This window comes from Balaenoptera borealis, assembly GCF_965194805.1.
Source record: "Balaenoptera borealis genome assembly, chromosome: 20".
NCBI classification, from domain to species: Eukaryota; Metazoa; Chordata; class Mammalia; order Artiodactyla; family Balaenopteridae; genus Balaenoptera; species Balaenoptera borealis.
The window spans coordinates 6823091-6846626 of NC_138879.1; the positions used below are offsets into that span (position 1 = coordinate 6823091).

Sequence of the window (23536 nt, forward strand, 5' to 3'; positions counted from 1 at the left end):
AAATAAATAAATAAATTAATTAATTAATTAATTTAAAAAAAATACACTAGAAGGAATCAATAGCAGAATAACTGAGGCAGAAGAACGGATAAGTGACTGGGAAGACAGAATGGTGGAATTCACTGCTGCAGAACAAAATAAAGAAAAAAGAATGAAAAGAAATGAAGACAACTTGAGGGACCTCTGGGACAACCTTAACCACAACAACATTCGTATTATAGGGGTCCCAGAAGGAGAAGAGAGTGAAAAAGACCCGAGAAAATATTTGAAGAGATTATAGTCGAAACCTTCCCTAACGTGGGAAAGGAAATAGCCACCCAAATCCAGGAAGCGCAGAGAGTCCCAGGCAGGATACACCCAAGGAGAAACATGCTGAGACACATAGTAATCAAGTTGACAAAAACTAAAGACAAAGAAAAGTTATTGAAAGCAACAAGGGAAAAACGACGAATAACATACAAGGGAGCTCCCATAAGGTTAACAGCTGATTTCTCAGCAGAAACTCTACAAGCCAGACGGGAGTGGCATGATATATTTAAAGTGATGAAAGGGAAGAACCTACAACCAAGATTACTCTACCCAGCAAAGATCTCATTCAGATTTGACGGAGAAATCAAAAGCTTTACAGACAAGCAAAAGCTAAGAGAATTCAGCACCACCAAACCAGCTCTACAATAAATGCTAAAGGAACTTCTCTAAGTGGGAAACACAAGAGAAGAAAAGGATCTACAAAAACAAACCCATAACAATTAAGAAAATGGTCATAGGAACATACATATCGATAATTACCTTAAACGTGAATGGATTAAATGCTCCAACCAAAAGACACAGGCTCGCTGAATGGATACAAAAACAAGACCCATATATACGCTGTCTACAAGAGACCACTTCAGACATAGGGACACATACAGACTGAAAGTGAGGGGATGGAAAATGATATTCCATGAAAATGGAAATCAAAAGAAAGCTAGAGTAGCAATACTCATATCAGATAAAATAGACTTTAAAATAAAGAATGTTACAAGAGACAAAGAAGGACACTACATAATGATCAAGGGATCAATCCAAGAAGAAGATATAACATTTATAAATATATATGCACCCAACATAGGAGCACCTCAATACATAAGGCAACTGCTAACAGCTATAAAAGAGGAAATCGACAGGAACACAATAATAGTGAGGGACTTTAAAACCTCACTTACACCAATAGACATACCATCCAGACAGAAAATTAATAAGGAAATACAAGCTTTAAATGACACAATAGAACAGATAGATTTAACTGATATTTATAGGACATTCCATCCAAAAACAGCAGTTCACACTTTCTTCTCAAGTGCACATGGAACATTCTCCAGGACAGATCACATCTTGGGTCACAAATCAAGCCTTGGTAAATTTAAGAAAATTGAAATCATATCAAGCATCTTTTCCGACCACAACGCTATGAGATTAGAAATTAATTACATGGAAAAAAACGTACAAAACACAAACATAAACACATGGAGGCTAAACAATACATTACTAAATAACCAAGAGATCACTGAAGAAATCAAAGAGGAAATCAAAAAATACCTAGAGACAAATTACAATGAAAACATGACGATCCAAAACCTATGGGATGCAGCAAAAGCAGTTCTCTAAGAGGGAAGTTTAGAGCAATACAAGCCTACCTCAAGAAACAAGAAAAATCTCAAATAAACAATCTAACCTTACACCTAAAGGAACTAGAGAAAGAAGAACAAACAAAACCCAAAGTTAGTAGAAGGAAAGAAATCATAAAGATCAGAGGAGAAATAAATGAAATAGCAACAAAGAAAACAATAGCAAAGATCGATAAAACTAAAAGCTGGTTCTTTGAGAAGATAAACAAAATTGATAAACCTTTAGCCAGACTCATCAAGAAAAAGAGGGAGAGGACTCAAATCAATAAAATTAGAAATGAAAAAGGAGAAGTTACAACGGACACCGCAGAAATACAAAGCATCATAAGAGACTACTACAAGCAACTCTATGCCAATAAAATGGACAACCTGGAAGAAATGGACAAATTCTTAGAAAAGCACAACCTTCTGAGACTGAACCAGCAAGAAATAGAAAATATGAACAGACCAATCACAAGTAATGAAATTGAAACTGTGATTAAAAATCTTCCAACAGGGGCTTCCCTGGTGGCACAGTGGTTAAGAATCCACCTGCCAATGCAGGTGACATGGGTTCGAGCCCTGGTCCGGGAAGATCCCACATGCCGCGGAGCAACTAAGCCCGTGCCTAGACTCAAGAGCCACAACTATTGAGCCTGCGCTGTAGAGTCCATGAGCCACAACTACTGAAGCCTGCGCACCACAACTACTGAAGCCCGGGTGCCTAGAGCCCATGCTCTGCAACAAGAGAAGCCACAGCAATGAAAAGCCTGTGCACCACAACAAAGAGTAGCCCCCACTAGCTGCAACTAGAGAGAAAAGTCCGCACGCAGCAATGAAGACCCAATGCAGCCATAAATAAATAAATAAATAAATTTATATTAAAAAAAATCTTCCAACAAACAAAAGTTCAGGACCAGATGGCTTCACAGGTGAATTCTATCAAACATTTAGAGAAAAGCTAACACCCATCCTTCTCAAACTCTTCCAAAAAATTGCAGAGGAAGGAACACTCCCAAACTCATTCTATGAGGCCACCATCACCCGGATACCAAAACCAGACAAAGATACTACAAAAAAAGAAAATTACAGACCAATGTCACTGATGAATATAGATGCAAAAATCCTCAACAAAATACTAGCAAAGAGAATCCAACAACACATTAAAAGGATCATACACCACGATCAAGTGGGATTTATCCCAGGGATGCAAGGATTCTTCAATATACACAAATCAATCAATGTGATACACCATATTAACAAACTGAAGAATAAAAACCATGTGATCATCTCAGTAGATGCAGAAAAAACTTTTGACAAAATTCAACATCCATTTATGATAAAAACTCTCCAGAAAGTGGGCATAGAGAGACCCTACCTCAACATAATAAAGGTCATATATGACAAACCCACAGCAAACATCATTCTCAATGGTGAAAAACTGAAAGCATTTCCTCTAAGATCAGGAACAAGACAAGGATGTCCATTCTCACCACTATAATTCAACATAGTTTTGGAAGTCCTAGCCATGGCAATCAGAGAAGAAAAAGAAATACAAGGAATACAAACTGGAAAAGAAGAAGTAAAACTGTCACTGTTTGCAGATGACATGATACTATACATAGAGAATCCTAAAGATGCCACCAGAAAATTACTAGAGCTAATCAATGAATTTGGTAAAGTTGCAGGATACAAAATTAATGCACAGAAATCTCTTGCATTCCTATACACTAATGATGAAAAATCTGAAAGAGAAATTAAGGAAACACTCTCATTTACCATTGCAACAAAAAGAATAAAATGCCTAGGAATAAAGCTACCTAAGGAGGTAAAAGACCTGTACTCAGAAAACTATAAGACACTGATGAAAGAAATCAAAGATGACACAAACGGTTGCAGAGATATACCATGTTCTTGGATTGGAAGAATCAATATTGTGAAAATGACTATACTAACCAAAGCAATCTACAGATTCAATGCAATCCCTATCAGATTACCAATGGCATTTTTTACAGAACTAGAACAAAACATCTTAATTTTGTATGGAGACACAAAAGACACCGAATAGCCAAAGCAGGCTTGAGGGAAAAAAACGGAGCTGGAGGAATCAGATTCCCTGACTTCAGACTATACTACAAAGCTACAGTAATGAAGACAATATGGTACTGGCACAAAAACAGAAATATAGATCAATGGAACAGGATAGAAAGCCCAGAGATAAACCTATGCACCTATGGTCAACTAATCTATGACAAAGGAGGCAAGGATATACAATGGAGAAAAGACAGTCTCTTCAATAAGTGATGCTGGGAAAACTGGACAGCTACATGTAAAAGAATGAAATTAGAACACTCCCTAACACCATACACAAAAATAAACTCAAAATGGATTAGAGACCTAAATGTAAGACTGGACAATATAAAACTCTTAGAGGAAAACATAGGAAGAACACTGTTTGACATAAATCACAGCAAGATCTTTTTTGATCCACTTTCTAGAGTAATGGAGATAAAAACAAAAATAAACAAATGGGACCTAATGAAACTTAAAAGCTTTTGCAAAGCAAAGGAAACTACAAACAAAACGAAAAGACAACCCTCAGAATGGGAGAAAATATTTGCAAACGAATCAACGGACAAAGGATTAATCTCCAAAATATATAAACAGTTCATGCAGCTCAATATTGAAAAAACAAACAACCCAATCAAAAAATGGGCAGAAGATCTAAATAGAAATTTCTCCTAAGAAGACATACAGATGGCCAAGAAGCACATGAAAAGCTTCTTGACATCACTAGTTATTAAAGAAATGTAAATCAAAACTACAATGAGGTATCACCTCACACCAGTTAGAATGGCCATCATCAGAAAACCTACAAACAACAAATGCTGGAGAGGGTGTGGAGAAGAGGGAACCCTCTTGTACTGTTGGTGGGAAGGTAAATTGATACAGCCACTATGGAGAACAGTATGGAGGTTCCTTAAAAAACTAAAAATAGAATTACCTTATGACCCAGCAATCCCACTACTGGGCATATACCCAGAGAAAACCATAATTCAAAAAGACACATGCACCCCAATGTTCATTGCAGCACTATTTACAATAGCCAGGTCATGGAAGCAACCTAAATGCCCATCGATAGACGAATGGATAAAGAAGATGTGGTACATATATACAATGGAATATTACTCAGCCATAAAAAGGAACGAAATTCCTTTCGTAGAGACGTGGATGGATCTAGAGACTGTCATACAGAGTGAAGTAAGTCAGAAAGAGAAAAACAAATATCGTATATTAACGCATATATGTGGAACCTAGAAAAATGGTACAGATGAACCAGTTTGCAGGGCAGAAATAGAGACACAGATGTAGAGAACAAACGTATGGACACCAAGGGGAGAAAGTGGTGGGGAGCGGGTAGTGGTGTGATGAACTGAGAGATTGGGATTGACATATATACACTAATATGTATAAAATGGATAACTAATAAGAACCTGCTGTATAAAAACATAAATAAAATAAAATTCAAAAATTAAAAAAAATCCTATGATAAACCATAATGCAAAAGAATATGAAAAAGAATATGTATATATATATAACTGAATCACTTTGCTCTACAGCAGAAATTAACACAACATTGTAAATCAACTATACTTCAATAAAATTTTTAAAAAAAAGGGAGAACAAAGACACTTGTCTGAATGGTGGTGAAGCTGTCACAACCACAATTAATTAACAGTTCCATAAATGCTCCAAAAGAGGGAAAGTGGAGTAGAAAATCTAGATCTGAGGTTGGCATCTGGCTTCTCCAAGCAGTAAAGTTTGGAGCCCCCCCTGGAGAAACTTCAGGAAAATCCTGGCAGCTGTTGAGTGGAGAGAGAAACTCCATTGTGTCTCTAAGGTAATAGATTAGGCAGACCCACCCGTAACATCTGGGAGACCAGGGTTAGAATACAAAAGGTGGCCCATAAACCATATGTCTCAATATTTTAATGTTCTAAATCAAGCTAAAAAAACTATCCAATCAAGTGCATCTGATCTTCCTACCTTGACAAAAATACCGGCCTACTGACCCAGAAGCTGGATTTGAATGTAGGATTCTCAGAAGTTCTGCACCGAAACGTGGCAGCCTAGTGACAGCCATCTCCCGGTCCTCAGCCCGCCATCCACAGACACTCCCCTGCCCTTCTCCCTCCTGCACATTCCACACCCTAAAGGTCCTCAGGAGGATGCATGTGGACACCCCAGCCTTCACATCCAAGCTCTGTTCACATTCCTGCAAAGGAAGAAGATGGAACTGTTTTCATCTGAGAGAAGAAAGTTATGAGAACTCTTCACCCTGGAAAGGAAAAGGATATATCCTTTAGTTAATGAATGAGGTGGACACGGATGAACAGATTGACCCCTCACATTCTGGAATATTCTCTCTAGGAAGCACTTCTTCCAGCTTGAGGAAGTTAGATTTGAGGCGTGAATTATTAAAGCTGCTGCACACAACAAACAAATGGAGCCTTTTAACCCGGGAGGAAAATAAAAGCTGAATGGAATTTGGTTCGCGAAGTGTGGGTGGGGGACGGTAGTCAGAGGAGGTCCAAAGGCAACATCATGGATAACCCCACGTTTGCCCTGCTATCGAATCAACGCCACGGTCAGAGCAAACAGTGCTGGCATCCACGGCTCTGACCTAAGGAGGCCCTGTCAATCTTTATGCTTCTACATTTTTGGTTTTTTATGTCTTTATGTTTTTCCAAGTTGAGCTAACGTTGGCATCTCCTAAGCCTTTCCAATGACCTTGAATGCTTGCCTTTGGAAAGCGGCTACTGTCCACTTTGAAACTAAGGCATTTACCCATTCATTCATTCATTCGTTCATTCATTGAGCACCCACTGGGTATCAGCCTCTGGGTGCATGTATATTTCTTCCCTGCTGCTTATGATTTTCTTTCAAATATAGCCCCTGAACTTCCAGCTAATTCTCCCCACTTACTTCTTCCAAGTTCAAAAGTAGCCAGACGCTTCTTTCCCAGACTTTGCTTCCCTTTGAAATGTTATCCTCTCCAAGGCCAAGTGCAAACTCTTCCCAAGATCTATATCCAGACATCCTGATTTTTTTTTATTCTATAGACTTTCCCATACAGGAGACCCATTGTGTTAATCCAGGTCTTCCAAGAAGCAGATGCCAAAAGGGAATTAAATGCACAAGGATTTTATTAGGGGACACACCTACAAGATAAATGGGGTGGGAGCCAGGAGAGGTAGGGAGAGCGGTGAGGCCATGGGGGAGGGCAGGTCTGACCCCAGGTGAAGGAGGGAGAGCAGCAAGGTTGGGTAGAAGCATCTGAGGCTGCTTTGAAGTCTCTGGAAGGTTCTGTAAAACCGAGAGAGAGTCCTTGAGCCTAAGTCGGCCTTTAGGGGAGTCTTGTGTCTCCCAGGAACAGATCTGCCTCAGTGTTCCTGCAACGCTCCACCTTTGGCCAGGAAGTTCCCGTGGGAAGCGTGGCCTTAGCACAAACACATCAGCGATGGATTGGATTGCAGAGTGCAGCCACGGGGGCCTCAGTCAGGAATGCCCCTGTGTTTGGAAGTCTGAGAGGCACATTCTCAAGGTCACCTCAGATGCTAATTAACTTGGGTTGAAACGAGATTTCCTCTGTGCTTTCATGATGTCTTCAGTGGTTTCAATAGGAAATCCAGAGTTTAGCCTGTGTCTGTGTATGTGTGTGGGGGGGGATGTGTGTGCACACACGTATATGTGTATTTAGAGAACCCACTCCCGCAGCCAGCAGGACCTCTCAGCAGCCTAATCTACACGGCAGGCCCTCAACCCCCTCTGCTGCTCCCTTTCAGATCATCCTGCTGGGCGACAGCGGCGTGGGGAAGACATCTCTGCTGGTTCAGTTCGACCAGGGCAAGTTCATCGCGGGATCCTTCTCAGCTACCTTGGGCATCGGATTCACAGTAAGTACCTCTGGGCTCGGGGGCCCTGCTGGGCCTCTGACAGGATCCCGGCAGGAAACATGTGGATGTTCACATTGGATCACTCAGGAGGTTTAATAGAAAGGCTATTTACCAAGATGCAGGCCATGGGTGGGGAAACCAGGAGGGATGGCCCAGGGCCCTTGGGCAGTTTCAAGGTGTCCATCCCACCCCGAGCCTGAAAAAAAGTGAGGAGGGCACCGTCACCAGAACCAGGGACAAAGAGGGTTGTGTGGAGGGCTGGGAGGAGCTGTCACCCTCGGTGGTGGAACGCAGCAACCAGGGCAATAAATTGGCCCCCCTCCCATGGTGCTCTCCTCCTGCTGCCCTTCCATCTTCTTCTTGGGCTCCTCGTGGCTGAAGACAACTAGTAAGCAAGGGAATATCCTGATACAGACACAGGGCAAGAAGAGCCTGGAGAGGCCAAGGGATGGCTTAAAAGTTTAAGCACAATCCAAACTTGGCATTGTCATGAGGGTCCTAGGGCGCTGGCAGGTCAAGGGTTAAAGTTCAGTTTTTTAGCCCTCTGTCTCACCCTGGACACAGCACAGAGGAGCAGCTCAAATTAAGGAAGCATCCTCAAGTCTTCTCTATTCCCAGCCCTTCTGTGGGCCACGAAGCCCTTGCTCTAGCTCACATCCCCATTTCTCTCCATTTTCACCATGGCTGCCGGCTGCTGTCAGAAGACCTTGAACCCTGGGGAGGCCTTTGGAAGGGTCTCGGCCCTCTCTTGGACAGTGGCAGGAGCAGCACGACCCTGTTTTGGGGTCTCCAGAATCCTAGTCTCCAGAGATGCAGAAGAGCAAATGTCATTTCTTGGGCAGCATGGGTATTTGAAAGGCCAGCCTCCGGGACCAAACAGAGCACCAGGCCTGCGAGGTGCTGGGACACAGCAGAGCCACGCTGGTGGGAAGAGAGAGGGGACCCCAGAATTTGGGCCTGCCCACTGGGTCACAGTGCAGAAGGCAAGGGCCCACAAGGGAGCAGAAATGAGAGGCTGGCCAGGGTGTGCGCCAGGACCTGGAGTCCAACCTGAAACACCAGCGCCCAGGGCTCTCCCGGGACAGGGAGCAGCTGGGCTCCAAGCGCCGTGAGGGGCGGGGCCGAGTCCCAGGGGGCGGGGCCGAGTCCCGGGGGCGGGGCCGAGTCCCAGGGCCAAGCCCCCCAGAGGGCGGGGCCAAGTCCCAGGGGGGCTGGGCTGAGTTCCAGGAGAGTGTGGCCATCCTGGCAACCCCCAAGACTTGGAACCGGGCTGCCATGAAATGAACCAGGATGGCGGTGTCAGGCATCCTCCACCGCGGGCCCACGTCACCTGCCCTCAGCACCCAGGGCACGTGGTGTCCCCACAGTCACACTTCTCACTCACTCCACCCCCGTCCTTCCGCCTGTCAAAGGACAGGAGGCAGAGAGTGGGGTGGGGGCTCTGATTCACACTCCACAGAGGCACAGGGGTGGGACCTGAAATTCTGCCACCAGCCTGATAAGAAATGTGAGGCAACTCGCCCGTGAGAAGGAAGAAAGTGTGTGGTCAACAGGACAGGCCGGGCTCTTCCCCTCTCCTGGGCCAGAGCCTTCCAGAGCCTCGGCTGCTTGCCTGGCACCGGTCAGCACCTCAGGACAAAGCCGTGGGCAGCTTATGCTGAGTGAGGGCCTGAGGGCCCAACTCAGGCCTGAACCTGGGGTCTCCTGGGTCAAGTACATGACCTGGGAGCAGAACGGGTACATAGTCTACCCCTCAGCTGGGACACAAACCTAGGGGAACCCCCATACTGGTGGTAGAGGGCAGGAACAACAGCCCATGATGGGAGCCACACCAAGGACAAGTGACTGACCCTGGGCCTAGACACACTGCCCAGTTATATACAAAGAGGCCTGCAGCTCTCGCTGAGAAAATGCCTGTCTCCTCCGCAAGCCCCCTTCCCACCCCTCATCTAGCACTAAGGACCCTTAATTCCTTTCATTTCCAGAGACAGGTCTCTTTCCAACCCTCTGCTCAGAGCAGCTCGATCTTTGTGGAGCAGCTGAAGTCTCCTGTATTGTCTAACAAAGGGGCTGGAGGGCACTGGGGTCTCCTTCCAATATCATTGGTCTGGGGAGCCCCAGAGAGCTGGGCTGCAGGACACTCATTTGTCTGTCTGTCATTTGCACAGAGATTTGAAACACTGCCGACAGCTGACCATGTGCAAGTGCCCTGTGGCCAGCCCTGGTTGTGGCTGAATTCCCGGTAACTGAGGCCCTGCTGGCCTAGCTCATAAGGCTGAGTGCAGCCTGGGCAGCAGGAGAGGGGAGGAGTCCTTGATCTTCACTTTAAAGGAGACAGAGGTGGGGAATTCCCTGGTGGTCCAGGGGTTAGGACTCTGCACTTCCACTGCAGGACAGCAGGGGTCACTGGTTCGATCCCTGGTTGGGGAACTAAGATCCCGCATGCCATGTGGCCAAAAAAATAATAATAATACTAAAAAATAAAGGAGACAGAGGTACGTGGGGGGACCACCTGGGGTCTGCCCTCAGGCCACTTCTCAGAGCCTCTGGAGCCCAATGCTTCCAGAAGTGGGACCGGCCCAGGTCCTGGGTAGATGCCTCTCAAACCAATATCTTCCCCAACTACTCCATCATCACCTCCATCAGACTGGCTGCGGAGTCCCGCGGATGGGTTTACTGAGGTGCTGACACCGACCTGGCTCACGCAGTAGTTGCTCCAGCTGGCCCCTCCCCCATGCCAGTTCAGGTCCTCCTGGCTATCTCTTGCCTCGGTGTCCCCCAAACTCTCCAGTCTTGCCTGAACACTGCTGTAAAGTTCATCTTCCAAAAGCCTTGCCCCTGCTCCCCACCACCAAGCACCATCAGTCTCACTACCGCCTTCCAGTAAAGTCAAAACCCATCATCTGCCAGCTGAGGTCTTGCACAATTCAGCCTGGTGGTTTTTCAAACACTCATGTAATGCACATAAACACCTCCGTTTTGTCTGCAGTGCAGGCGCCAAGCTCACCCACGCGCACGTGGGGACCGGGATTCGCATGTTGTCAGCTACCACGGACTCTGATGCTCCACGTGCCTCAGCCCCCCCCCAGCCTCTGTCTTGGTCTCCCCTCCACATCCTGACGCTGCACTCACAGGGCTGTGCACCTTTCCCCCCAGCTCTGGGGGTTTCTTCCAGCCCCCTCTGCTCGCCCCCCGATCTCCTCGGCTGCACACAAAGGCCCTCCTCTGAACAACCGTGAGGTTTCACGAGGCAACATCGCCTCCTGTATCAGGAAGGGGTGTGGGTGTGTGGGGTGACTTGTACACCGGAGGGCAGGGAGATCTTTTAGGGGTAATGTGGGGTGTACGTGCCTTCTGGATTTGGAGGTGATGAGAGGGGCTGGGGTCATTTAAGAGGCGCTTTCCAGGAATTCCTTGGCGGTCCAGTGGTTAGGACTCCTCGCTTTCACTGCCGAGGGCGTGGGTTCGAGCCCTGGTAGGGGAACTAAGATCCTGCAAGCCCCATGGCACGGCCGGAAAAAAAAAAAAAAAAAAAGAGGGGCTTTATTTGGAGGGTGATTTGTACATCTGGGGACGGCGTGAGACATGGGGGCCAGTTAGGGGGGTGTGTTTGTGCAGTGGTGTGTGTGTTGGTGGTGTGGGTTGACCCGTGTCTGTAACTGTGATGTGGTGAGAGGTGTCTGGGGGGACGTGAGGTGTGTGCTTCGGGAGGGGTGGTCATTTAAGATGCGTGTTTTGGGGGGGCCATGTAAGGCATTGTGTGTTTATGGTATGATACGAGGTGCGCCTGTGTTCATGATGTGACGTGTGTTTGTGGGATGATGTAGGGCATGTGTGGTTGTAGTGTGTCATGAGGCGTGTGTGTGTGATTGTAGCTGATACAAGACGGTGTACGTGGCTTGATCTGAGGTGTGCATGGTGTGAGGGGTACGTGTTTCTGTGATGCTGGGCGCGTGTGAGATCTGAGGTGTGTGTGTGAGTTGCGTGCATGACGTAAGGTGTCTATTTGTGGTGTGCTGTGAGCTGTGTGTGTCTGTGTGGGGTGTGAGGTGTGGGTGGGGTGACGTGTGCCTGGTGTGAGTACCTGGGGAGATGCAGGCTGCCCCGGCGTGTACACAACACTGAAGAGGCTGTTGGGAGGCCTGGACCTCCCAGGGCTTGTGCTCTCCAGGACACCCGTCTAAAGAGCCCCCCGTCCCTGAGTGGGCTGTGCTCCCTCCCTTTGGGGCAAAACCTGCCTCTCCTGCACCCCCAATTCTGAACACCCCTGACCCCCTCTCGCTTCTGCCTCACTGGCCGCTGCCCTTGAACGCCCCGCCTGACGCTGCAGTGTCCCACAGGACAGTGTGTAACACTCTGCGTACAACCCAGCCAGACCCCAGACCCAGCGGGCCACACAGGCATGGCCCAGAAGAGGGCAGCCGGGCCCCCCCCCCCAGTGCCACCAGCCCACTCGGACTCCGGTGCAGCGTACAGCAAGACAGTGTTTGTATTTCTCCACTACTCCTCGGGCGTTCACACTGATGGACAACCGTCTCCATCCCAAACCTGTGTGCCACAGGACAAAGAGGGTCTTGGTGGAGCCAACACAAACCACAGCCGGAGGCCAGAAATCAAGGCATCGGCAGGGCCACGCTCCCTCTGAAGGCTCAATGGGAGGGTCCTTCCTTGCCTCTTCCAGCTTCTGGTGGCTCCCGGAAATCCTTGGCGTTCCTTGGCTTGTAGCTGCAACACTCCCACCTCTGCCTCTGTCTCCACGTGGCATTTTCTCCCTGTGTGTCCCTTCGTATAGGGACACCAGTCGTATTGGATTAAGGGCCCACCCTACTCTCCATGACCTCATCTTAAATAATTACATCCGCAATGACCCTACTTCCAAATAAGGTCACATTCTGAGTTACTGGGGTTTAGGACTTCAGCATCTCTTTGGGGAGCGGGGGGACCATAATGCAACCCGTATCAGCCTGGTCGGCAGTGGAAGGCCAGGGAGGACCAGGCCAGGTCCCCTCTCTCCTTCCTCCTCGGTCATTACCCACTTGCGCTGAAACCCTCTCCCCTGCAGGGTTCCTGGATGAGCCCTCAGGAGCCCGGAGCCCAGGACACTGAATGCACTGGGGCCTTAGGTGCAGCCAGAGCCTCTGGCACCCAAACAGCAGGCAAGAACGCACGCCTGCAGGGTTGTGTAGAGCTGCTCCTCGCCCAGGTATGGCTCCCCGTTTGAGTCCCTCCCTGTGTGCAGATGAGGTTATGGCACAGCACTTCCGGCAAACAGCTCCAGCCGATGCCAAAAGTCACGTGGTAGGAGGCGGGTGGACACACAGTCCCCTCGGGCCCTATGGTCACCCATAAGCCATGCCTGCCCCTTGCCCCTCACCCCAACATGTAGGTAAAGAGGTGCAGGGCCCCGCCTCTCCTCACACCCTTCACACAGTTCCTTTGTAACGCACCCACCCTGTTCTGCCAGAACCTGACCTCACTTATATAAGATGTTGGGACAGCGTAATTGAATGGTTAGCCCAGGCCAGGGCCCCTGAACTCCGCTATGGACAACCCCGGACGTACTCTCACCCTCTGTCACCAGGAGCTGCAGGGTTCCTTGGATGTCCTGGAGACTCTGTTCAAAATGATTCACCACAGGGACTTCCCTGGCGGTCCAGTGGTTAAGACTCTGCGCTTCCGTTGCTGGGGGTGTGGGTTTGATCCCTAGTTGGGGAACTAAGATCCCACGTGCCAGCACGGTGGGGCAAAAAAAAAAAGATTCAGGACTTCATGAATTCTTTTGATACCAAACGTTTAAGGCCTACTCGGTGCCGGGGGTCAGCCCTGCCTTCGGGAGCGCCTGGATTGGGAGGTGTGCAGGGAAGCCCACCTCGGAAGGCTCTCGGGGGTGGGGGGGGCACATTCTGGGCGCAGCCCAACAGGTCAGGCGGAAATAGGAGGTGTCAAAGTCCAAGCACCGGCCAGGGGCCCCGAAGTGCAAATGTGCTGCAAGGTGAATATCCATCGGTCGGTAAACATAATTACATTCAGATGATGCCGAGCTGGGGTGTATTAGCAAAAGCGAAACCGCCTGAGAGCTGCGCTCGGAAGGCACGCCTCCTCGTGAGCCCCGCGCCGCTTTGCCCAGGGGCGTCTCCAGCCTCCCCGGCGCCCGTCCCCGGAGCCACCTGTTGTCCGCCTGCTGGATGGAGCCCGGGCGCCGCCTCTTGGCCACGCTGCGCAGTGGTAACCCGGGCGCGGGTCCGCGGGTCCCAGGGAGGCCAGACTTTCCCCTGAAGGGGGGGTCTCCAGGGACAGCTCCCGGTGGGAACCTAACCCCGGCAGCTGGCAACCTTGGGGACCGGCCCTAGGGCTGGATCTGGCCCACGCTCTCAGGCCAGCGTGGCTCAGGGGGGCCCTCCTGGCCCTCGGGAGCTGACCCTGCGGTCCTGCGCGCCCCCGCGGGACAGCCTGCTCCCCGCCAGTGTCTTTCAGGTGGCGGACGGGGGGAGGAGCCTGCCGGGGTCCGGGCCGGGGCGGTGGAGGGGAGAAGGGGTGGGTGGAGCCTAAGGCGAGGCGGTTCCTGCGCCGTCCCTCGCCCGCCGCCTGCCCCAGCTCACCTCTGGTCCAGGGACATGACGGGCACGCCTGGCGCCGCTGCCACCCGGAATGGCGAGGCCCCCGAGCGCTCCCCACCCTGCAGTCCGAGCTACGATCTTACGGGCAAGGTGGGTGGGCACTGCACCCAGCGCTGGGGACTCGGTGCCGGCTCTGGGGGTCACCCCTCCCCGCGCTCTTTGCCCTGAGACCCCGGCCCTCCCCGCCCAAGACCCTTTCTGGCTGCGTCTGCGTTGGGCTCATCCCTTCCCCCCAGGCAGCCGGGTCTCCCAGAATAAGGAAGGAGGGTCGAGACAGAGCCCTGGGCCCATGCCAGCGTCCAGGGATCTGGGCTGGCTCCGTGGGAGAAGGGAGAGGAAGGTCGGAAGGAGCGAGTGCCTCCTCACCCAGAGGACCCCAACCCCATTTTCTTCTGCCACTCTCCGGCCAATACGAGCCCCAGGAATCCCACGCTTCTAGGTAGGGTTTGAGCGCACAACCCTCCAGGGTACAGGCACCCGAAGCGCTGGGAAGTAGGGCTGCCTGGCGACTCAGAAAGGACGCCCCCTGGCGGCGGGGGAACTTGCAGTTAATGCCCTTCTCCCAGTTTCCAGGCCTTAGGACTGAAGATCTTTAGGACCCCAGCTGCCCCCAGGTGCTACCCCTTCCCTTTCCACCCCTGCAATCACTGCCCACACCTTCTTCTGGGAGGATATTGCTAGCCAGAATGCAGACCCACATGGGAATTGTTAGAACCTGAGAAAGATCTGGGGCGTTAGGCACAAGTCTCCCACCTGGGAGAGTTTAAGTCAGCTGTCTGGGGCTGGTTCCCTCTGCGGGTGGCCCTGAACGGAAGCAGGTGGGGCTGGTGGTGGACACTGGTCTGTCTGCCCTCCCTCCATGCCCTTGGAGCAGGCAGGTACCAGGAACTCTGAAAGAGGTGCTGAGAGAGCCCAGAGCCTCCACTCTTCCTCTGTAGGGTTGGGGATAGATTAGCGAAGGGGCTGCCCATCTCATTGCTACCTGGCCTTGCAGGAGACCTGCCTCTTTCTGTGCCTTGGATTCCTCCTGCAACCCCCCTTGTTTCAGGGGAAGCTACTCTGCAAGTCACCCACCCAGAGCCGTTGCGATAAGCGTCCTCTGTGGGCTCCAGGCAGGAAGTCGGCCCCCAGTGTGTTCAGGGGAGGGGGAGCTGCTGAGGGCCAGCCCCCGGCCGCTGGGAACTGCCTGACCTCCTTGCCTGACAAGCCAGCTGGGTGTTTGCCTAGGAAGTGGCAAGGCTGGGCAGCTGTTTGTTTGGTGGACTTGCCTGGCTGGGTGGGTGGCATCATTTGCTCAAGGCAGCCGTCGTCTGTAAAGTACACAGGTGCTTGCCCTCCCTCCCTCTCTCCCTCCTCCCCCATCGGGTACTGCGACCCAGGAGCCAGGGAGCAATGCAGGCTCCAGAGGGCTCCTTAGCCCCCAGCCTGCCCTCTGTCCCCTGGGCCAAGTGGCATCTGTGGAGAGTTGGCCTCTGGCCCTCACCAGCCTTCGTGGCCGAGGCCTGCCTAGGAGACTGAGTCCAGGATGGTCTGGGAAGAGCCTGGTGGGAGCTCCTTGGGGAGGATTAGAGGGGATGGGGCCACAGGCAGGCAGCACCCACCCCGGGCCACTCTTCTGGAGTCAGGTGGTTCATGCCAACATTGTTGACCCTAGACATTAACAGAGTCTAGAAAGGCCTCAAAGAAATTATCCCTCTTTCCTTCTAACCACTGTGGAAACTGCCACAGAAGGGTTAAGAAATCTTCCCGAAGTCCCCCAGTAACCCATGTACAAGCCAGGACCCCAGCCTTCATACACCTTTGGCTCAGCCCCCCACCTCTCCACCAAAGTTAGCTAATCCCATACCCCATGCCCACAGCAGGAAAGCCCTTGGGCTCCATTGTCAAGGTCAGAGCCTCAAAAATAACTCAAACCTAGTCCCTGCTCAGCCCATTAAGTATCGACTCGGCCTGTTGGGAAAGTTCCAGCATTAGGTCTAGACCTCTGTTCTCCAAGATTGAGGAGTGACTGGACAGAGGGGTCCCCTCCCCCACCCATGGTCCCCAGAGAAGATGAGCTGAGACTGGCCAGACAGGAAAGGGACAGACATACACCACCCCCCACTCCCTCCTGCTCCTCCACCTACAGTGACCCAGGGATGCCAATTTTCAGCCATTTGTCCCACGTGGGAGGTTTCTGCGGAAAGAACTTCAGACTAAATGTCTCTCCGCTTCAGTATACATTTCAACCTTCCCTAATTCATGCAACGCTTTCATAAACATAAAATGTCATTAGGAACTTCCAAATAAATGTAACCAAAGATAAAACACCCAAACAAAAGTAAGTTTAGAATATGCCTTTGCCAATGACAGAGCCGTGCCCCCATCAGATTCTGATACACTCCCTTGGGTGGGAATCCCTGTCCGAGGTATCAACACTTCTCTTTCTGGCACCATAGCCCCGCCCACGTGTGCACACATGCGTGGAATACACACAGAGAGGGAAGGGATCTTAGCACGGTGCAGCGGGCGGCAAATGTGGCCAGAGTCGAGACCACATGAATGTGGTTGTTCTCTGGGGCCACAGAGCACGTTTGGGGTTCCTGTTAGTGCTAAGGTGGCAACTCAGGCTTCCAGGAAACCAGATGAGGTACAGGAGGGTCAGAGGGAGAGCCTGAGAGGCAGCCGAAGCCAGGGAGTGTGGAGAGGAGAGGCAGGGTGAAGGCAGCAGCAGGCTTTTCCAGAAGCAGGTACCCTCGGGGCAGTCGGCACCCTTCCCTGGCTCTCCCTGGAAGCCCAGAAACTCGCCCCAGCTCCCCATTAACTGCCTCTGCCCCCATCTCCTAGGTGATGCTTCTGGGAGACTCAGGCGTCGGCAAAACCTGTTTCCTGATCCAATTCAAAGATGGGGTCTTCCTGTCCGGGACCTTCATAGCCACTGTCGGCATAGACTTCAGGGTGAGGTGGCTGCAGGCTCCTCCTCCCAGCAGCGAGCCAGGGGCTATGGCTCAGGCACGGGGGGCGGTCCTCTCCTCACCTGCGCTGGCTTCTCAGGACTGCTGTGGCTCACCCTAGGGCACAGGGTGCTCCCCTAGGGACCCCAGACGTGGCCAGCTTAGAGGAGTCTGGGCTTGGGGAGGCTCCTAGCTCCCCTACAGGATGAGAAATGAGAGACTGAGTCTTAAAATCCTGCCCCCAGCCGGGCAGATATATCCCACAGGGCGAGCTGGGCTCCCCCCGGCAAGACCTGAGGCCAGCCAGCCTTTCTGGAGTCCTGGGGAGCACAGCACCGCACTGGGTCGAGGAGCTGGGCTGGCCCTGTGGGGAGAGAGCAGCTTGCCAGCATCCCTCCCTCTCACCTCGATGAACCCATCTTTACAAATCGGCATCCCGGATGCCGAGGGCTCTGAGCACTGCACATGCACGGGGGCCAGGAGAGTGAGGGTCTAACCCTGGCAGGGGTGCTCTCGAAGGCCAGGTGCCTCCCGCCCAGTGCGAGGGGAAGCTTCACTGAGGAGAACTAGTGGACAGCCAGGGGAAAGACGGCCCTGCAGATCCAGCCTCTGTGGTCCCCGAGATGCTGGTGGGCGTCTCATCTCTAAGAGCTTGGAGGCTGGGCTCCGCCTGTGCGCCTTGCTGAGCCCGGGCCGGGGCGAGAGGAGGGGTGCGGTCAGGCAGGTTCTCAGGCTCTCCCTGCCTTGGCGTGTTGTCAGAAGGGCGGACGGAGTCCCCAGAAGAGAGGACTCCAAAGTAGGGGTACCTGGGGACAGAGTCCCACTGCCCTGATGGGGCGATCTGGCTGGAGACGTCTCCAGGGCTCACCGGACCCCCGTGGCCCTGGGGGGCAACCAGACAGGATGTTTGCTGTTCTGTAGGATTCAGCAGAAGGCAGAAACCAAGACTCCCCTGCCCTCCACGCCCACCTCTCCCTCTGCCCTTTTCTCTTTCAGAACAAGGTGGTGACCGTGGATGGTATGAGGGTGAAGCTGCAGGTGAGACCAGCGGCTGGGAGGGCTGGGGTGTGGGCGAGAGGATGGGGGAGGCTGCCCAAGCTTTGCACCCAACCACAGGAGGCCTGCGGCCCTGCGCTCAGCCTGGGCTAACTTCCTGTGGGGCCAGGAGAGGAAACGGCTTTTGTTTGTTTGATGTCTGCAGAAAAACCGTTCCCAGGCACCCTCTCTTCTGTCAAAGGCAGCAGCTCTAAGTGCCTTCAGACAAGCTTAGGCTCGCTCCAAATCCTCCCCAGTTTCCCAGGCCTCATCTGCTCTAGGAGGTTGGACGCCTCTAATCCCTGGGCTGGGCAAGAGGCAACAGCACCGAACGAGCTTGAGAACTCATTAAATACCACCATCCGGGACATCGTCAGATGTTCACAAGCCCATGAGAAACTAAAGAAGGAAACATCTCACCTCCCCACCCATCTCTCGTACCACAACATGGCTTTCCTCTGCCCAGTACAGTCCCTGCCCCCTTCTGACCATTTGTCCATCCCTTCCTAGATCTGGGACACCGCAGGGCAGGAGCGGTTCCGCAGTGTCACCCACGCTTACTACCGAGATGCCCAGGGTAGGTCCCTCACGTGCTCCACCTCCACCCGCCCCCCCCAGCCCACTTGTAACATCCACCCTTCTGCCGCAAGTTCCCCGTGTGACCTCTCTCTCCCCCTCCAGCCTTGCTCCTGCTGTATGACATCACCAACAAATCTTCCTTCGACAACATCCGGGTAGGTCCTCCCCACCCACCACTCATGAGCAGGCGGGGCAGGGCCTGTGCAGGCCAGGGCTGCTTCCTGCTTTGTGAGAATGGGTGGAGCATGGAATACTGCTGCCTCGTTAAAAACACCCGAGCTGTGACTCAGAAGTAATAAACTACTCCTGGGTAGTTGATCGGCGTGTGGGCATAAAGGCCAAGCAGGCTGTGTGCCACCTGCTTATCCCTGACTGTGACTCATGGAGCATTTCATGACAAAATGTTCAGAAAGTGTCCAGCTCCACCCTGGACAATTACCCACAGAGACCAAGGGGAGAGCCCAAGCAGAAAAGTCTACCCATACATCCACCCCAACTTTCAAGAAGGTGACTCAGGCAGATAAAGTGAGTGGCTCTGTCCTCACAAGCAAACTATTAACTAGTTGAGACAGTAATTCAACAAATACAAACACTGACTCTGTGCACAGCACGGTGAAGATTTCACATGCTCCCTGACCTCAAGGGGTTGACAAGCAAACTGGGGGAACAAGACATACAGATATAAAACTGCTTATAAACTGGATGGAATCCATGGCACTCCTACTGCCACCTCCAACCCCATGCTCATGGCAGACATCACTAATCAATCACAGTATTTTTGATCACTGAGCCCTTATGGGGCCTTAGAATCCTCAACAGGGCACTCGAGGAGACTGCTGGTGACTACCAGCTGATTTATGAGATAAAGCCTCTGTCACCTCTGTCTTTCACAGAACTGAGAGCTACACTGCAAGGGGTTTAGGGATACTCAGGACTAGAGAGGCCCAAACAAAGATGTAGATGAGAGAATGCACAGGGCATTATGATCGGTGTTCAGGGGCAGTGAGTAATCCAGGATAATCCACAGGGCAGAAGAAGGAAAGGCAAGAGGGAGGAGGGGAATGGCTGGGGCTCAGCGCACCCTCTCCCACAGGCCTGGCTCACTGAGATTCACGAGTACGCCCAGAGAGATGTGGTGATCATGCTCCTAGGCAACAAGGTGAGTGGCTTCAGGGCAGGATCAGCCCACCCTTCTCCCACTGCCACAAGAGTATTAGCTGGACATCCTTCCAGCAAAGCACTCTTTACAGCCTCCAGTTCAGGAGTCAGACCTATCTGGAGGCTTCAGCCCATCATATCTGCCCTCTTAAAGCTTTGGAAATGGCCCCCTGCAGGGAAAGGTCAAGCTGCTTCCTGAGAGATCCAGGGATGACCAGCTGCTCAGCCCCTATTAGATCCTAGGGACTAGATACACGGATTAAGAGCTAAGTGTGGAAAGGGTTCACCTCAAATACTGTCAGCCCTTCGAGGCTGGTCACCACCCCCTTGCCAAGCAGAGTTACCCACCTCCCTGAGTTGGGGTGAGATTCCTCCTGCTGGGAGCTGGGTAAGAACTTGAAGAAGGCAGAAGCCCTGGCCCCAGGTGGATCATACCACCCGCAGTCCCGCAGGCTACCAGCAGAGGGCGGGCAGTGCCTGCTCCCAGGGCAGAAAGCTGGGCCAGCGGGGCAGGAGAGGGGCCAGCTGGGGTCAAGGCTTCCTTCCCCAGAGTGACCCACCTGGGCTTGACAGGCGGATGTGAGCAGTGAAAGGATGATCCTTTCAGAGGACGGAGAGATGCTGGCCAGGGTAAGTGACTGCCTGGGGGGAGGGCGAGGGGTGGGGCAGCCGGAGACCGGCCACTGAGGATAATGTCACCCTGGCAGGAGTATGGAGTTCCCTTCATGGAGACCAGCGCCAAGACGGGCATGAACGTGGAGCTAGCCTTTCTGGCCATTGCCAAGTGAGCGCTGGGCCGGGAAGGGAACGTGCAGGGCAGGGTGGCACCATCTGGGAATTCAGTAGGGCCTGGTCCTTGGCCCAGTCCCCGGGCCTAGCTATATTCTGCATTCGGAGGCCCCCTGGCCCCGGGCCGTGGGAGTGGGAGAAGGCTCAGTTCCTCACTGCCTGCCCAGCCCATTTCTTCTTCCTCTTCAAGGGAGCTGAAATACAGAGCCGGGCGGCAGGGTGATGAACCCAGCTTCCAGATCCGAGACTACGTGGAATCCCAGAAGAAGCGGCCCAGCTGCTGCTCTTTCTTGTGAATCCCAAGGGGCTGCGAGGACGCTCCAGAGACACATAAGGACGCAGCCTTCTCCCTCAGACCTGGTTTATTCTAAGTGGCTGAGCCAACGAGGAGAGAGTCGGGGGACCCAGTGCACAGCCCCTCCGTACTCCTGCCCCTATTCTAGCTCCTGTAGCTTCCCTGCACCCCCGGAGGAGGGTAAAATACTTATATTTCATTTTAATGATACATAATCTAATCAAAAGGGCACCAGAAAGCGGAGGAAGGGAGCTGGCGCCCCTTTTGCCTTCTACTGCTAGGACTCAGGGGCCTGGGCCTCCCTCCTAACCACGATGAGGGTGATATTGCTTCAGCTCAGCACCAGGGGGCACTGATGCACTTCTGGGGTATGAGGCAGGTAGTGACCCCATTCCCACCCTTCAGCTGGCGAGAGGCTGAGCAGACCCAGCCCTTCATTTCCTCCGGCTCCCCAGAGAACAATCTTCCCCAATAAGACAGGGCCCTTGTGCCGGGAGCTAGACCAAAGCCTCGGGAAGATAAGAGATGTGGAGATTGGGCAGGGACCCAGTTCCCTGGGGCGAGGTGGGGAGAGGAGTAACAGAGATTAGGTCTGTCTGTTTGGCTACCTCTGGCCTTACTAGCCCCTCTCTGGGAGGTGTACCCCATTTCCCCCAGCCCACAAGCACATTAGGGCACCTGGAAACATCTGGTTCCTATTCGCTGGACCTCAGATCCCAGGGGAGCCCCTCCTCCCTGAATCCCTGGCCTTATCTTTCTACCTTTCTGCCTGTGTCCCCAGACACCTACAGTTACTGATACGGAAAGGTTATTCTTCTGTCCCAATCCTTTGGCAGGTATGCAGCCCACAGGCTACTTCTTCAAGCAGCTGTAGTGCTTCCACTGGATAAAGAGCCAGATAAAAAGAAAGCCCTGACTCCTGGAGTAGGTGGGAGGTAGAAGTGAGCAAACCTCACCCCATTGTGTAACCCCTAAACCCAGGTGCCATCTCCTCCCTGATCAGCCACATCCTTTTCTTCTCAGACGGACATTAGGGCCCAAACTGCTTTATCTCCCTCTGTACTGAGCCTGGTTAGGGAGTGAGAGGTTATCCATTTCTGGGAAAATCAACGCATTGTATGCAAAACAAGGTCATGTGGGTGGGGAGCCGGGCAGCAAGGAGTTTACATGGGGCCAAGGTCACATGTCTCCCAAAGCCCTGACCCCAACAATGGGAAGAGGGCAGGAGACGCGAAGATTATGACCTAGAGGCACCTTTACTCCAGCTCTGTTCACCAGGGGTGGGGAGATGGGTGAGAAAGGTATGCACTGTACATTTCTGAGGCTGCTGCATTTGCTTTCAAGGCAGAAATCTTGCTCCCAGAGCAGAGTCAGCAGCTTCAACTCAGGCCGATAAGGAAGGTCTCCAGGCTTCTCCCAGGCAGAGCAGGGAGGAGCCTGACCTTGCCGGGTTCTTCTGGGGCCCAAGGCAGGTCGCAGGCAATCCAATCACATGGGCTGCTCTGGGCCTCTAGCATTTGTGTTTTTCAGAAGTAAATGGCAGTATTTTGGAAAGTACACCCTGTCCATTGCTTCTTTGAGGTGCACATGATGCGGGGGTGGGGTGGGTGCGAGGGCGGATCATGTTGAAAGGATTGTTGTTGCTTGTCACTGATTGCCAAAATCATTTGATCCTCATCCTTCAATGTCCCCAACTGGTCACCTCACCCCTAACAGACTGCCCCCAGCCTCTGTGACCCGCCTCTCATCTGAAAGTGGGAGCTGAAAGCAGGTTTATCTTACGGTCCTAATCATTTTTCCTTCTCTATTGAAAAAAGCCAGGGCTCCTTTTCCTATGGGCTGTACCCAGAGATTGGTTACCTGACTCTGATCTGCCGCTCCCCAACCCCACCTCCCTAGCCAAAGGCTGACGCCAATTCCCACGACATTGCCCCTAGGTGGCCTGTCTTGGATGGGCAGCCCCGTGAAGCCTTGGGCTCTCTGCTGGACCCTCACACTGTCCCAGCGAGGATCAGAGCCCACACCCCTATTAGCAGTTTCTGGGACAAAGCAAAGTGGCCCCACAAATGGGAAAATCTCGTTATTCAAACTCTGTTTGGGTGGGCGGTGGACCTCGTTCTTATTCCTAAGACCGCTCGCAGCACCGGAGCGGGATTGATTTTCCTGGCAACAGTCGCCCCAACCCCCACCCCCACCCCCAACTGGAGTTGCACACTTTGGCTGAAGGCTGTTGAAATGTTAGGGTCCTTTACCCGAGGGTTGGCTCTCAATCCCCGACGCAGGTGGAGGGAAATCAGAACAGATCCTGCGGGCCGCTCTGCCCAGTACCAGGAACTCGCCCCCGCCCCCGGGGCTCAACTCCAGCCACTTGGTAACAGACACTTCCACTTCCTGAGCCCTCTTTCTTCTCCCGCCGCGGGGCGCCGCGCTCTGAGAGCAGAAACTCACCCTTGCGCGCTCCCATTGGCCGGTGTCGTTCACCCTGCCAGAGCGCCCCCTCTCCGTGGTGTCTGATTGGCCCCGCGGT

At 52.2% G+C, this 23536-nt stretch overlaps 1 protein-coding gene and 1 long non-coding RNA gene across 5 annotated transcripts in view; one reads left to right on the forward strand and one right to left on the reverse strand.

Moving 5' to 3' along the window:
• The window catches only part of RAB37 (RAB37, member RAS oncogene family), a 72863-nt gene extending 50297 nt beyond the window's left edge, over positions 1-22566 (forward strand). Inside the window, exons 1-9 of one of the 4 annotated variants that reach the window (XM_082373097.1) lie at positions 13919-14310; positions 17047-17157; positions 18150-18191; positions 18699-18765; positions 18870-18922; positions 19861-19926; positions 20499-20555; positions 20633-20709; positions 20905-22566. In XM_082373097.1, the coding sequence (XP_082229223.1) occupies positions 14218-14310; positions 17047-17157; positions 18150-18191; positions 18699-18765; positions 18870-18922; positions 19861-19926; positions 20499-20555; positions 20633-20709; positions 20905-21010 (672 nt within the window). In that variant the 5' untranslated portion in view covers positions 13919-14217 and the 3' untranslated portion in view covers positions 21011-22566. Of the gene's footprint in view, positions 1-5984; positions 7604-13918; positions 14311-17046; positions 17158-18149; positions 18192-18698; positions 18766-18869; positions 18923-19860; positions 19927-20498; positions 20556-20632; positions 20710-20904 lie in introns of those variants that run through there. The other 3 variants (XM_082373098.1, XM_082373096.1, XM_082373099.1) reach the window with 3 other exon arrangements.
• LOC309618803 lies at positions 3378-23512 on the reverse strand. Its single transcript, XR_014238626.1, has 2 exons — positions 23458-23512; positions 3378-5985 (listed from the first exon to the last, which is right to left on the reverse strand). It is a non-coding gene; the product is annotated as an uncharacterized lncRNA (long non-coding RNA).
• Between the last annotated feature and the right edge of the window lie 24 nt (positions 23513-23536).